The sequence below is a fragment of the Chiloscyllium plagiosum genome, unplaced genomic scaffold, assembly GCF_037043375.1.
Source record: "Chiloscyllium plagiosum isolate Xiang-an unplaced genomic scaffold, Cpla_swu_hap1 HiC_scaffold_43, whole genome shotgun sequence".
Lineage (NCBI taxonomy): Eukaryota > Metazoa > Chordata > Chondrichthyes > Orectolobiformes > Hemiscylliidae > Chiloscyllium > Chiloscyllium plagiosum.
This window is the reverse complement of record NW_028270181.1, coordinates 19586635-19600206: the sequence shown is the minus strand read 5'-3', so window position 1 is coordinate 19600206 and position 13572 is coordinate 19586635. Positions and strand designations below refer to the sequence as shown.

Below are 13572 nucleotides of genomic sequence, written 5' to 3'. Positions count from 1 at the left end.
CTGGCTGAAAGTTGCAGGAGCAGTAAAGACTTAAAAAGTGAGATCCAGCAAGGAACATGCCAATATTTCGGCCCTTTGATCAGAGCTGCAAGTCTACAGTGAGATCGCTTTGAGAGGGCAGAGTGGAGGGCAGCAGAAATGAGAATAGATTGAGGTGTAGTTGGATGGCGGAGATCACAGACTGTTCCAGATTAGTTACAGTGTATATGAGAGTATGGGGCAAGTCAAACACGTGCAGCATGCCACAGCAGCAGATCTCCTGGCAAAAGGAGCACTGAGCAGCAACAACAGGATACAAGCTATGTTAAGACAGGATTAAACGTACTATTGAACAGTAGCTAAGCAACTGTATAAGATTAGACTTTGTTTAATACCATTAAGAAAATGATTCGGAGATGCCGGTGTTGGACTGGGGTGTACAAAATTAAAAATCACACAACACCAGGTTATAGTCCAACAGGTTTAATTGGAAGCACAGTAGCTTTCGGAGCGACGCTCCTTCATCAGGTGATTGTCATGACTACTATCGACACCACTAACTGTCGGCTTAAAGTGGAGAGGATCTCCAAGAAGATCGCACATATCGACACAGACATCAAGTTTCTACAGGAATGCAGGCAAGCAGGAAAGATCCCGAATGGATTACGGATCACGAACCCACTTAGGTCGACCTACAACACAGATTACGCAGAGAGATTTTGCCACCGCACCTCTCGTAAACTTCTCAATCATCTCGTGCACCAACTCTACAGCAGGCACCACAACCTTAAAATTCAGATGGAGTCCACACTCACAGCCTGCACACAGGATACATCAGTACAATTACGTGACATTGCCAAACAGACAAGGCGACAAAACTACACCATGTACATGCACGCCAAGAACAAAAAACTGGAGAAGCTTGGCATTCTCACCAGTAATAGCAAAGCCCGCCCTGGAACCACAGTAGACAACATTATCACAGCGGGGAAGTCTATTGTCAACTTATCAGACCACACCCTTCGACCGGAAAAAATCAGACAATCACCTGATGAAGGAGCGTCTCTCCGAAAGCTAGTGCTTCCAATTAAACCTGTTGGACTATAACCTGGTGTTGTGTGAGTTTTAATTAAGAAAATTGACTGCCCAGTCTAAGATTTACAAGGATACAGATTGTATGAATGAAAGAGGAGGTGCATGAAATCAGTTTTATAAAATATAGATCGGTTTATAAGGATATAGAAACCTAGCTTAAGATTTTGTGGCTCTACTGTATTTCAGCCAGTTTTCTTGATGTGTTTTACAGGTGGAAAATACTGCAGATGAATTTGCTCTATATGTTGTCCATGAAAGTGGAGGTACGTTTATACATTCTTTTAAGAAGTCCTATCTCCATTGTCAAGGGACTAAAAGGATTTTTCAAATACATTCCTCTGGGTGCCCACGAAGTAAAGTGGAATACATGATTCCAACAAGCTTACTTCAATAACTTTGTTCATGGGGGGGGGGTCTAGGTTTCAGAAAATCTAGCTGAAGGCAGCAGGAATAAAGAAATCAGCCTTATACATTTAGAATAGATTGAATAGAGTAGAATAGAATAGCAATTGTCGTCACTTGTCTTCCTCCCCCACAGCCACAGACCCTCACAACTGCCTTCCTCCCCCACAGCCACAGACCCTCACAACTGCCTTCCTCCCCCACAGCCACAGACCCTCACAACTGCCTTCCTCCCCCACAGCCACAGACCCTCACAACTGCCTTCCTCCCCACAGCCACAGACCCTCACAACTGCCTTCCTCCCCCACAGCCACAGACCCTCACAACTGCCTTCCTCCCCCACAGCCACAGACCCTCACGACTGCCTTCCTCCCCCACAGCCACAGACCCTCACAACTGCCTTCCTCCCCCACAGCCACAGACCCTCACAACTGCCTTCCTCCATCACAGCCACAGACCCTCACAACTGCCTTCCTCCCCCACAGCCACAGACCCTCACAACTGCCTTCCTCCCCCACAACCACAGACCCTCACAACTGTCTTCCTCCCCCACAGCCACAGACCCTCACAACTGCCTTCCTCCATCACAGCCACAGACCCTCACAACTGCCTTCCTCCCCCACAGCCACAGGCCCTCACAACTGCCTTCCTCCCCCACAGCCACAGACCCTCACAACTGCCTTCCTCCATCACAGCCACAGACCCTCACAACTGTCTTCCTCCCCCACAACCACAGACCCTCACAACTGCCTTCCTCCCCCACAGCCACAGACCCTCACAACTGCCTTCCTCCCCCACAGTCACAGGCCCTCACAACTGCCTCCTCCCCCACAGCCACAGGCCCTCACAACTGCCTTCCTCCACCACAGCCACAGACCCTCACGACTGCCTTCCTCCCCCACAGCCACAGACCCTCACAACTGCCTTCCTCCCCCACAGCCACAGACCCTCACAAATGTCTTCCTCCCCCACAGCCACAGACCCTCACAACTGCCTTCCTCCATCACAGCCACAGACCCTTACAACTGCCTTCCTCCACCACAGCCACAGACCCTCACAACTGCCTTCCTCCCCCACAGCCACAGACCCTCACAACTGCCTTCCTACCCCACAGCCACAGACCCTCACAACTGCCTTCCGCCCCCACAGCCACAGACCCTCACAACTGCCTTCCTCCCCCACAGCCACAGACCCTCACAACTGCCTTCCTCCCCCACAGCCACAGACCCTCACAACTGCCTTCCTCCCCCACAGCCACAGACCCTCACGACTGCCTTCCTCCCCCACAGCCACAGACCCTCAGAACTGCCTTCCTCCCTCACAGCCACAGACCCTCACAACTGCCTTCCTCCCCCACAGCCACAGACCCTCACAACTGCCTTCCGCCCCTACAGCCACAAAAAAGAAGAAAAGCTAAACTGTTCAAAACAGGAATGAAGAAACAAAATTACAAAAAAGTAACAAAGAAGAATGTGGCCGGCCAAGTGAGTGGGAGCGTCCAGGCACAAAGTCCGAACCCTTCCCAACTTGACACCACCGCCATCTTGAATGTTTCCTGCTGCTGTCGATATTTAGTGGCACATGCAGGAAATTGACTGTATATATTCACATAAATTGCGTAATGAAGAGAATTGTCAATTAAAGCAGCAGTTTCCACAGTCAGAATCATGGCCTTCATGCTGATGGAAATGGATAAGATAACTAAATCACATAGAAATCTTAGTGGGAAAGAGAAACCTTGTTATTTAATAAAGTGTAGAAGGGAAAGTCTGATCCTACCAAAGTCAAAGGCTCTTTGAGTAATTACCATTACATATTATACATGTAGTTATACTTAAATTATAAGTGCAACTAACAAATAAACATTAATGAATTTAGGTAAATGTCTGTAGATATTAGAGGGAAGCCCCACAAAAGGGGGAATTATTAAAGGCCGAGTGATATAAAAACCCAGTGATGTACAGCGAATGGAATAGACACCCAATGACGTATAGCGGATGGTATAAACACCCAATGATGTTTTGTGAATATTATAAACATAACCTTGTGAAAGGACACTGAAAAATAGAAAGCATTGTAGGGGGGCAAATACAAAACATTGATCAGTGCATTGAGTATAGGAGATGGGAGGTCATGTTTCGGCTGTACAGGTCATTGGTTAGGCCACCTTTGGAATACTGCGTACAATTTTGGTCTCCCTGCTATAAGAAAGAAATTTGAAAGGTTCAGTAAAGATTTACAAGGATGTTGCCAGGGCTGGAGGGTTTGAGCTATAGGGAGAGGATGAATTCCCTTTCTAATGGCATTGTGGGTCAGCATACAGCAGGTGGACTGCAGCAGTTCAAGAAGGCAACTCACCACCTTCTTCTCAAAGGTAACTAGGGACAGGTAATAAATGCTGGCCAGTTAACAATGGCCACATCCCACAAATGAATAAATGACAAAGAAAAGGTTTGGGCTATTTTCCCTGGAGCATCAGAAGCTGAGGGGTGACCTTATAGAGGTTTATAAAATCATGAGAGTGAATAGCCAAGGTATTCTGCCCAGTGTAGGGGAGTCCAGAACTAGAGGGCATAGGTTTAAGGTGAGAGGGGAAAGCTATAAAAGAGACCTAAGGAGCAACGCTTTCACAGAGAGGGTGGTGCATGGATGGAATGAGGTGGTGGAGGCTGGTACAATTAGCACATTTAAAAGGCATATGGTTGGGTATATGCATAGGAAGAGTTTAGAGAGATAAGGGCCAAGTGCTGGCAAATGGGATTGGATTAATTTAGAATATCTGGTCGGCATGGACAAGGTGGACCAAAGGGTCTGTTTCTGCTGTACATTTCTATGACGTTATGACTACCTCATCCTTATGGCCAGAAACAACCACAACATCAGAAGGTAACAAACAGCACCCACTCACTATGGTGCAGTTGGCAAAGGTCTGGGGAGGGGCAGAATAGTCACAGGGGAGGTGGGAAGCACTGACATCAATGTTGCATGTCATCACTGTGACACTGAACGTTTAAATATCTTATACTTTTTTGGGAGAGAGAGAGTGTCTTGGAGTCTGTCTCCAGTGACCTCTGCCAGATTGCGTGGTAAGCGGCATCAAACCAAGATTGATTTGTGGTGCTGAACTCAGGACTCCTCTTTAAAATCTCTCCCTCCAACAATCTCAAAAACCAATTTTGGGATTTGCTCTAACTGTTGTAAGTTCCTGTAGATTCATTCTGTCCTCTTTAAGCTGTTGACTTGTGATTTCCAAGTACTGTTTCCCTTGAGGCAATGGGAGTCCCCACTTATCACACACTGTGTCACAGACAACTGGTACTTGAGAAATGGCAACTTTCTCATTTGACATTTTGTTTGCTGTTGTGTGCAGACAGTAGTGATAGTGAGATCAGAAAGGACATTTAGGACTTTGTTCAGGGGTGGCAAGTGGGGAACAGATCAGCTGAAGTAATATCAGGTAAATACAGGAATATTTCAAGGAAGTTTTAACAAAAAACATAGGAACTGGTTGGCATATAACATGTTGATTCAAGAAGGGGACCGCAAATCTTACAGAAGGTTTGCACAACACCATTAGTGAAAAGAATACAAAAATAATCTCAGTATGTTAAAAGGTATGCTGCCTAATATTTTAATTACAGAATGTCTTTGGTTTTTGCACTATAATACATGAGATAATTGACTTAATTTATTAGCCAAAACTAAAGTAAAACTTAATATTGTATCTCTTATTTCAGAAAGAACCAAATTAAAGGATTCAGAATACCCACTCATATCACGGATCTTACATGGCCCTTGTGAAAAGATAGCACGAATATTCTTGATGGAGAAGGATCTCGGTGAAGAGGTCACCTACGATGTAAATTCTGTGATGTTTATAATGTCTGCATTTTAACTCCTGGTTTATGCTGTATAATGTATCTGATTTATGTGTGTCTAATGATTTTTTTTCCAAGGTTGCTCAGTATATTAAGTTTGAAATGCCAGTCCTCGATAGTTTTGTTGAAAAACTGAAGGAAGAGGAAGAAAGGGAGATTAATAAACTAACCATAAAGTAAGTATGAATAACATTCAGACTTCAAAATTGTGAGAGTCTACAGTAACGTAATGAATAGTGGCTAAAGGTTGCAAACTAAATGAATAGATGGTATCAGAAACAGTGACAGCATTGCATAAATATCATCGGATTCCAGGGATTAAATTGCAATCTAAAAATTGGTCTTTTCTGCCAATTGGCAGACATACAGTATATGCCAGACATTAACTTACTAGTTTTATTTGTATTGGTCCTCAAGCTGTTTGTAAAGAAGGTGGGAAAATGTTTCGTATCTTATACAATCAAGTACGATTTTTTTTCTTGTCTGCCTTGGATAATGCCTGAAGCTGTGAATTGATTTCATCTTGACCCTGGACAACGGTGGCACAGTGGTTAGCACTGCTGCCTCACAGCGCCAGAGACCCGGGTTCAATTCCCACCTCAGGCAACTGACTGTGTGGAGTTTGCACATTCTCCCCGTGTCTGCGTGGGTTTCCTCCGGGTGCTCCGGTTTCCTCCCACAGTCCAAAGATGTGCAGGTCAGGTGAACTGGCCATACTAAATTGCCCATAGTGTTAGGTGAAGGGGCAAATGTAGAGGAATGGGTCTGGGTGGGTTGCTCTTCGGAGGGTCGGTGTGGACTTGTTGGGCCGAAGGGCCTGTTTCCACACTGTAGGGAATCTAATCTAAACATTAATAAGTCCCTAAAATCATAGGTCAATCACCCTACATAGGTCTCCTCCTGATGCTCTGGTTTCCTTCCACAATCCAAAGATGTGCAGGTCAGGTGAATTGGCCATGCTAAATTGCCCATAGTGTTAGGTGCATTAGTTAGGGGTAAATGTAGGGGATTGGGTCTGGGTGAGTTACTTTTTGGAGCGTCGGTGTGGACTGGTTGGGCTGAAGGGCCTGTTTCCACACTGTAGGGAATCTAATTAAATCAAATCAAATCTGCCCTATGCTGAGAGAATGCACATGGTTCAACCCTACATGGTAAAGCTGAAATCGGGAAATGTGCAGAGTGACATTTCAGTTGGTATTCTCCACATTCTTTGGGGATCCAGCTGCATCACAACACCATTTCCAATGCTCACATTGGTTAATATAAATGTTTCTTATTGTGGATGGTAGTCATTGAGAAAAGTTGGAAGCAATAAGATCCAAGTGTTAGCTTGCTGCTGTGTTAGTGCTTATGGTGCTTGCTTGTTAGAGAGATAAGGAAACCGCGTGATGGAATATTCAGACAGGAAGAATAGAGACATGGCAGTGACAATATTGTCACCAACAGCAAGTTGCAAGCGCTTGATTACAATAAAATTGTAAATCACATTATGTTTAACACATCATTTTAAATAAGAATAAAAAGGACTAATGAAAATCTCAATCCATTGAGGAAGCAAGATTCATTTTCTTCTGCCATACTTAACAATTACTACCAAAATACAAATCTCACCACAATACAAATCAAATTACAAGGTATATAGTAAATGTTGATTATTGTGAAAAATTGAGTTCCCAGTTGCAACCTTAGAGCACATTAATTTGTCCTCCCAATTCCCCTCTCCTTCCCCGGACACAGAGATAGCAGCAAGTCCCAACATGACAGTCAGAGCAGATATTTGGCAGCTGCAGTTTACCACTTGTTTCTCTCGGTCTTTTGACGACTTTAGTCTTCACCACACATCACTGTGTGCTCCACAGCAATATCCTTCCTGCCCTTCCCTCCACATAGCTGGGTATCACCAAATTACCTGTCTCACCATATCATTGCCGTTTTTGCAGGTCAAATCACACACCACTTCAGCCCTTCAAGGACTTCATTTTGGATTTCAGGAACATTTACAATCTGCATGCTTATGTGAGGGCACTTTGCTCAGAGGGACACACATGCATCTACACAGGTTACACCTTCAGGTTCTTAGCTCATTCACTTTGAACTGACTTGGAGGCTTATAGCCTGTCTCGAGGTCTTTCAAATTTCTGTAGGTTGTGTCCTTACTGCAAATTAATTTCCACTCACTGATCTCTGTGCTCACTGATTTATATTGGCCCTCATTGAAGAAACACCTTAAATATTAAATTCCCATCCAGGTTTCAAGTTACTTCGCGGCCTTACCCATCCATCTCCCTGTAATCCCCTTCAGACCCACAGCACCCAATCCCTGTGGTCTGCAAATTCAAGCTCAAATACTCTAATTGGACATCTATTGTGAAGGATGAGATTTCCGAATACTTGGAAGTGTATGGTAAAATAGAGCAAAGTCAGCATGGTTTCATCAAGGGGAGGTCATGCCTGACAAAGCTGCCAGAATTTTTTGAGGAAGTAATGAGCAGGTTAGACTAAGGAGAGCCAATGGATGTTATCTATCTGTACTTCAAGAAAGCCTTTGACAAGGTGTCGCACAGAAGGCTACTGAGTAAGATGGTGTCAAAGGCAAGGTGCTAGCATGGAAAGAAGTTTGGCAAACTGGCAGAAAGCAGAAAGTGGGGATAAAAGGGTCCTTCTCAGGATGGCAGCCGGTGACCACTGGTGTTCCGCAAAGCTCAGTGTTGGGACCACAACTTTTCACTTGATACATTAACAATCTAGATAAAAGAACTGAGGCCGTTCTGGCTAAACTTGCAGATGATACAAAGATAGGTAGAGGGACAGGTAACATTGAGCAGGTGGGGAGGCTGCAGAAGTATTTGGACGGGTTAGGAGAGTGGGCAAAGAAGTGGCAGATGGAATACAATGTGGGAAAGTGTGAGGTCATGCACTTTTGTAGGAAGAATAGAAGCATGGACTGTTTTCTAAATGGGGAGAAAATTCAGAAGTCTGAAGTGCAAAGAGACTTGGGGGTTCTAGCCCAGGATTCTCTCAAGGTAAACTTGCAGGTTGAGTCAATAGTTAGGAAGGCAAATGCAATGATGGCATTTATTTTGAGAGGACTTGAATATAAAAGCGGGGATATACTTCTGAGGCTCTTTGAGGCTCTGGTCAGACCACATTTGGAGTATTGTGTGCAGGTTTGGCCCCCATATCTCAGGAAGGATGTACTGGCCCTGGAGCGTATTCAGAGGAGGTTCAAGAGAATGGTCTCAGGAATGAAAAGCTTTACATATGAGGAATATTTGAGGACTCTGGGTTTATACTTGCTGGAATTTAGAAGGATGAGGGGAATCAGAATACTGGACAGAGTAGACGTTGGGAAGATGTTTCCATTGGTAGGAGAGACTAGGACCCGAGGGCATAGCCTGAGAGTAAAGGGAAGGCCTTTTAGAACAGAGATAAGGAAACACTTCTTCAGCCAGAGAGTGGGGAATCTCTGGAATTCACTGCCACAGAAGGCTGTAGAGGCCAGGTCATTGAATATATTTAAGATGGAGATAAATAGGTTCTTGATTGTCAAGCGGATCAAGGGTTACGGGAAGAAAGCCAAATAATGAGGATGAGAAATTTATCAGCCACGATTGACTGGCAGAGCAGACTTAATGGGCTGAATGGCCAAATTTCTGCTCCTATGTCTAGGTTAGGTTTATTTTCACTCGAAAAAAGGAGATTGAGGGGGGACCTGATTGAGGTTTACAAAATCATGAAGGGTATAGACAGGGTGGATAGAGACAGGCTTTGTCCCAGGGTGAAGGATTCAATAACGAGAGGTCATGCTTTCAAGGTGAGAGGTGGAAAGTTTAAGGGGGATACATGTGGCAAATACTTCACACAGAGGGTGGTGGGCGTTTGGAACACGTTGCCAGCAGAGGTGGTAGAGGCAGGCACGGTAGGTTCATTTAAGATGCATCCGGACAGCTTCATGAGTAGATGGGGAGTAGAGGGATACAGATGCTTAGGAATTGACCGACAGGTTTAGACAGTACATTTGGATTGGCTCAGGCTTGGAGGGCCGAAGGGCCTGTTCCTGGGCTGTAAATTTTCTTTGTTCTTTGTTCTTATGTCTTATGGCTTTATATCTATGTTATCACCAACACCGAATACTTGCAATTCACTGACATTGCCCAACTTGAATTCTGCCTCATCTAACCTGCTGCTGAAACCCTCACTCTGCCTATTATCTCTATTCTAACATTTTCCCATCTGGCCTTTCATCTTCCTCCCTCCATCAACTTGAGCTCATCCAAAATTCTGTGATCCATACCTTAACTCACTGAACGTCTTGTTTCATCAGTACCCATGTATGCTGAATTACGTTTGTTCCTGATGCTGCAACTCCTTGGTTTTAAAGTTCTCACCACTGTTGTCAAATCCCTCCTATGGACTTGCTGCATCCATATCTCTTAAACTTCTCTTCTGTTCAAATGTTTGAAATCTCCATGTTCCACAATTCCAGTATTTTGTGTATTCCCTTTTTAACATTTCCATCACTGGTAACCATGCTTCAGCAGCTATGGTCCTAAGGATTGTAATTCCATCCCTAAATCTTACTGCTTCTCTATTCCTGCTCCTCCTTCAGGATGATCCTTAAAAACCCGACCTTTTTTGTCATCTGCCCAGTAGCGCAGTATCAAATGCTGATTCCTCACACTCCAGTTAAGCTTGTGAGAATGTTTTACAAAGTTAAAGACGTTATACAGGTATCAGCTGCTATTGTAATGTTTACTGCTCAGCAGGCTAACAGGAAGAGGAAAACAGTGGAGGTGTCCTATGTTTTAATTGGGCTGATGAAAGAAGGCATCACTTGCAATCAAAAATGGTACAGGGAAGAAAGAAAAGCCAAAGGATAATTGCAATCAGACTGCTCTCAGTTGTCAATAAGTGGCATTTGTAAAATATTGCATGTTATACTTCAATAATGCGTACTGTAGTGTCCTGAAAAGGGACAAAAATGCTTAAAAAACAAATATTGTATATTAGCATAAAGTTTTATGGGTCATGTAAGTTCAAGTTGTATGTAATTTAATGTTTTAGAACATAGAACAACATAGAACATTATAGCACAGTATAGGCCCTTCAGCCCACAATGTTGTGACGAGCATTTATCTTAATCTAAGATCAACCTAATCTACACACCCCTCAATTTACTGCCCTCCATGTGCTTGTCCAGCAGCCACTTAAATGTCCCTAATGTCTCTGACTCTACTACCACTGCTGGCAGTGCATTCCATACACCCACCACTCTCTGCGTAAAGAACCTATCTCTGACATCTCACCTATATCTTCCTCCAATCACCTTAAAATTATGACCCCTTGTAACAGCCATTTCTGCCCTGGTGAAAAGTCTCTGACTATCTACTCTATCTATGCCTTTCATTACCTTGTACATCTCTATCAAGTCACCTCTCTTCCTTCTTCTCTCTAGTGTGAAAAGCCCTAGCTCACTCAACCTCTCTTCATAAGATAAGCCCTTCAATCCAGGCAGCATCCTGGTAAAGTTCCTCTGCACCCTCTCTACAACATCTCCATCCTTCCAATGATGAGGCGACCAGAATGGACACAATATTCCAAGTGTAGTCTAATATGACCTGCTAATATTCTTGACTCCATGCCCTTACTAACAACAGTGGGCTGAATTTTCCCAGCCCCTGAACGTGGGCATGGGCATGAAAGTTGAGAGAATTATATGAGATCAGCAATGAGGAGCTTTCCACCATCGAGAGCCATAAGCTTAATTTCAAACCAAATGATGAATGGGGGTGAGATTCACATTAATGAGCAGCAAGGGACTTCTTTGCATGTAGTAGTGTCTATTAATGTCTTTATTATTACACTACCGTGCCTCACTGATGTGCCATTTCCCATTCTGTCAACTGCATATAGAAACTAGATCGCAAGTATTCCTGGCATGGAAGTCAGGGTGGTGACCTGGCAACTCTGTCTCATCGCTTGCTCCCCTAGATTTCTGTCAGTCACCAAAATCTCAAGCTATGCCCCACAGGCAGCAATGCTCCCCACTTCCTTCCAGCAAGACCTCCAGATCACTGTCAGCAAAGAGGAGTGCCAGCAGTTACCTTCTGTCAGATATATCTGGGGCAAATAAAGTGAAACATGTGGGCCAGCTGCAGACTGCCAGTGCTTGACCAGATACACAGCTGGTCATTGAAGATGGCACCAGTGCCAAGAATCCTAGGAGGTCCTGGTTGTGGCCAGTACCTCCACCTATAGTGAGTGCGAGAATCCAACAAGTGAAGCACTTGGGGGCGAGGTACAAAGTTGATGAGGCAAGTTTGGCAAGATAACACAAGAAAGCCCACTGGTGCCTGTAAAGAGAAACCCTCCATGAAACTTGCCAAAATTGACCACATTAGCCAACATTTGGTAAAATTCAGCCTACAATCTTTACTATGATGTCCGACTAGCAAATGTGATTGGAGCTGAGACTACAAAAAGATCAGCAATGATCTACTGAACGGCAGAGCAGGCTCAGTGGGCCAGATGATCTCCTCCTGCTCCTAGTTCCTATGTTCTTATGTAAGCACAGTGCATAAAATCAATCGGGTGACTGAATTTGACATGTCTGCAAAACAAAAACTGGTTATGAACATAATATTATTCTTCTCTTGAAGATACAGTGCACTGAAATCCATGATACATCAGCAGTTGGAAGACCTCATAGAGACCGAAGACTATATTTGAACTTCCTGCATCTTTAAAAATGTTGAAGCACTAGGAATCCAGTTTGGACGAGTTATTTTGAACAATGAACTTAAAGCAAAAGTTTTGTTTTACATATTCAATTTGTTAAAAATTACATTGCCCTTTTCTCACGAGTTTTGTCAAAATTAGGTCTTTGTTTGTTAACATGAAAAGTTTTTTGAGTAAATGTTCTTTGAATTAATGTTTTAATTATGTGTAACACTTCCACAAATTTTATCTTTTAAATACACCCTCAATTACCATTTTTCAAATGTTGTTAAACTTATGTATTATTTGACCAAAGCAAGGTTTTACAAGTGTGAATATATATATTTCAAGAGAACTCTTTTTCAGGATTTGAATGACTGATATGAATTATTATATTTACATTTCTTTGGTAATATGGATAAGTTTTATTTAGTCTGTGTTTTAAAGGTCAAGCCTCCCATACATTGAGATAAAGATAGAGCAATCTTGTCTCCAAGTGACAGTGAAAATTATATAAAAGCAAAAGCTTGCAGATGCTGTAAATCTAAATTGAACGCCGAAAATGCTGGAGAAATCCAGCTGGTCTGGTAGCATTTGTGGAGAGAGAAAAACAGAATTTTGAGTTAGATTTGAGAGTTCTTCAGATTTCGTCTTCTTTTCTGTAAACAATCATAGCTCTATTGCTTTTCAACACATGCTGCAGACCTACTAGCTTTCTCCCAACAGTAAAAATTGGCTGTTCAATATTTGTGTAAAGATCTGTAGCTGGGGAGCCGGTTGCCATGGTTATAGGTTTGTTCGCTGAGCTGGGAAGTTGATTTGCAGTTTGGCAAACGTATCCACAACCACGGCAAAAATTAACGACCTTACAATTGCTACATCTTTTTCTACCACCATTTTGAGCTCAATAAAGTTTTAATTAAGAAAACATGAATTGTGACATGTGGTGAATTTGTAAAAAGCAAAAAAAATTATACACTCTCTATACTATTATAAATGGATTTGGTGCCAATGCAACTTGCCAATAGTGTGTAACACACCCTTGCTTGTAAGTCATTGGTGGTCTTCAACAATTTGGCAGTTCATTAGTTGGAAATCTCAGTGAAGAAAGTACAAAAATACTGGCAATCATTAGAGTAGGGAGATAGGTGGCAGATGAAGTTCAATGCAGAGAAGTGTGAGGAGGAACATTTTAGTACACAAACCATGGAGAAATAGTATAAGATAAAGGGTACTATTCTGAAATGTGTGCAGGAATTGAGAGAATTGGGTGCACGTGCATAAGTCATTAAAAATGGCAGGACAAGTGGAGGGAGCAGTTAATAAAACGTACAGTATTCTTGGCTTCACTAATAGGAGTATAGAGTATAAATGCAAGGAAGTTATCCTGAACTTATAAAGGATGTTAGTTAGAACTCTGCTGGGGTTTATGTACAGTTCTGGGCACCACACTTTAGGAAGAATATCAACGCATTGGAGAGAGGGCAAAAGAGGTTTATGG

At 43.2% G+C, this 13572-nt stretch overlaps 1 protein-coding gene across 16 annotated transcripts in view; it reads left to right on the top strand.

Moving 5' to 3' along the window:
- Window positions 1–13005, top strand: part of rassf4a (Ras association domain family member 4a) — a 269576-nt gene extending 256571 nt beyond the window's left edge. For 15 of the 16 annotated variants that reach the window (XM_087982410.1, XM_087982412.1, XM_087982419.1 and 12 more), the window contains 4 exons: window positions 1286–1337; window positions 5214–5335; window positions 5433–5530; window positions 12014–13005. In XM_087982410.1, coding sequence (XP_087838536.1) covers window positions 1286–1337; window positions 5214–5335; window positions 5433–5530; window positions 12014–12083 — 342 coding nt within the window. In that variant the 3' untranslated portion in view covers window positions 12084–13005. The remainder of the gene's footprint in view (window positions 1–1285; window positions 1338–5213; window positions 5336–5432; window positions 5531–12013) is intronic. The other variant, XM_087982413.1, reaches the window with a different exon arrangement.
- The last annotated feature ends 567 nt before the right edge of the window (window positions 13006–13572 follow it).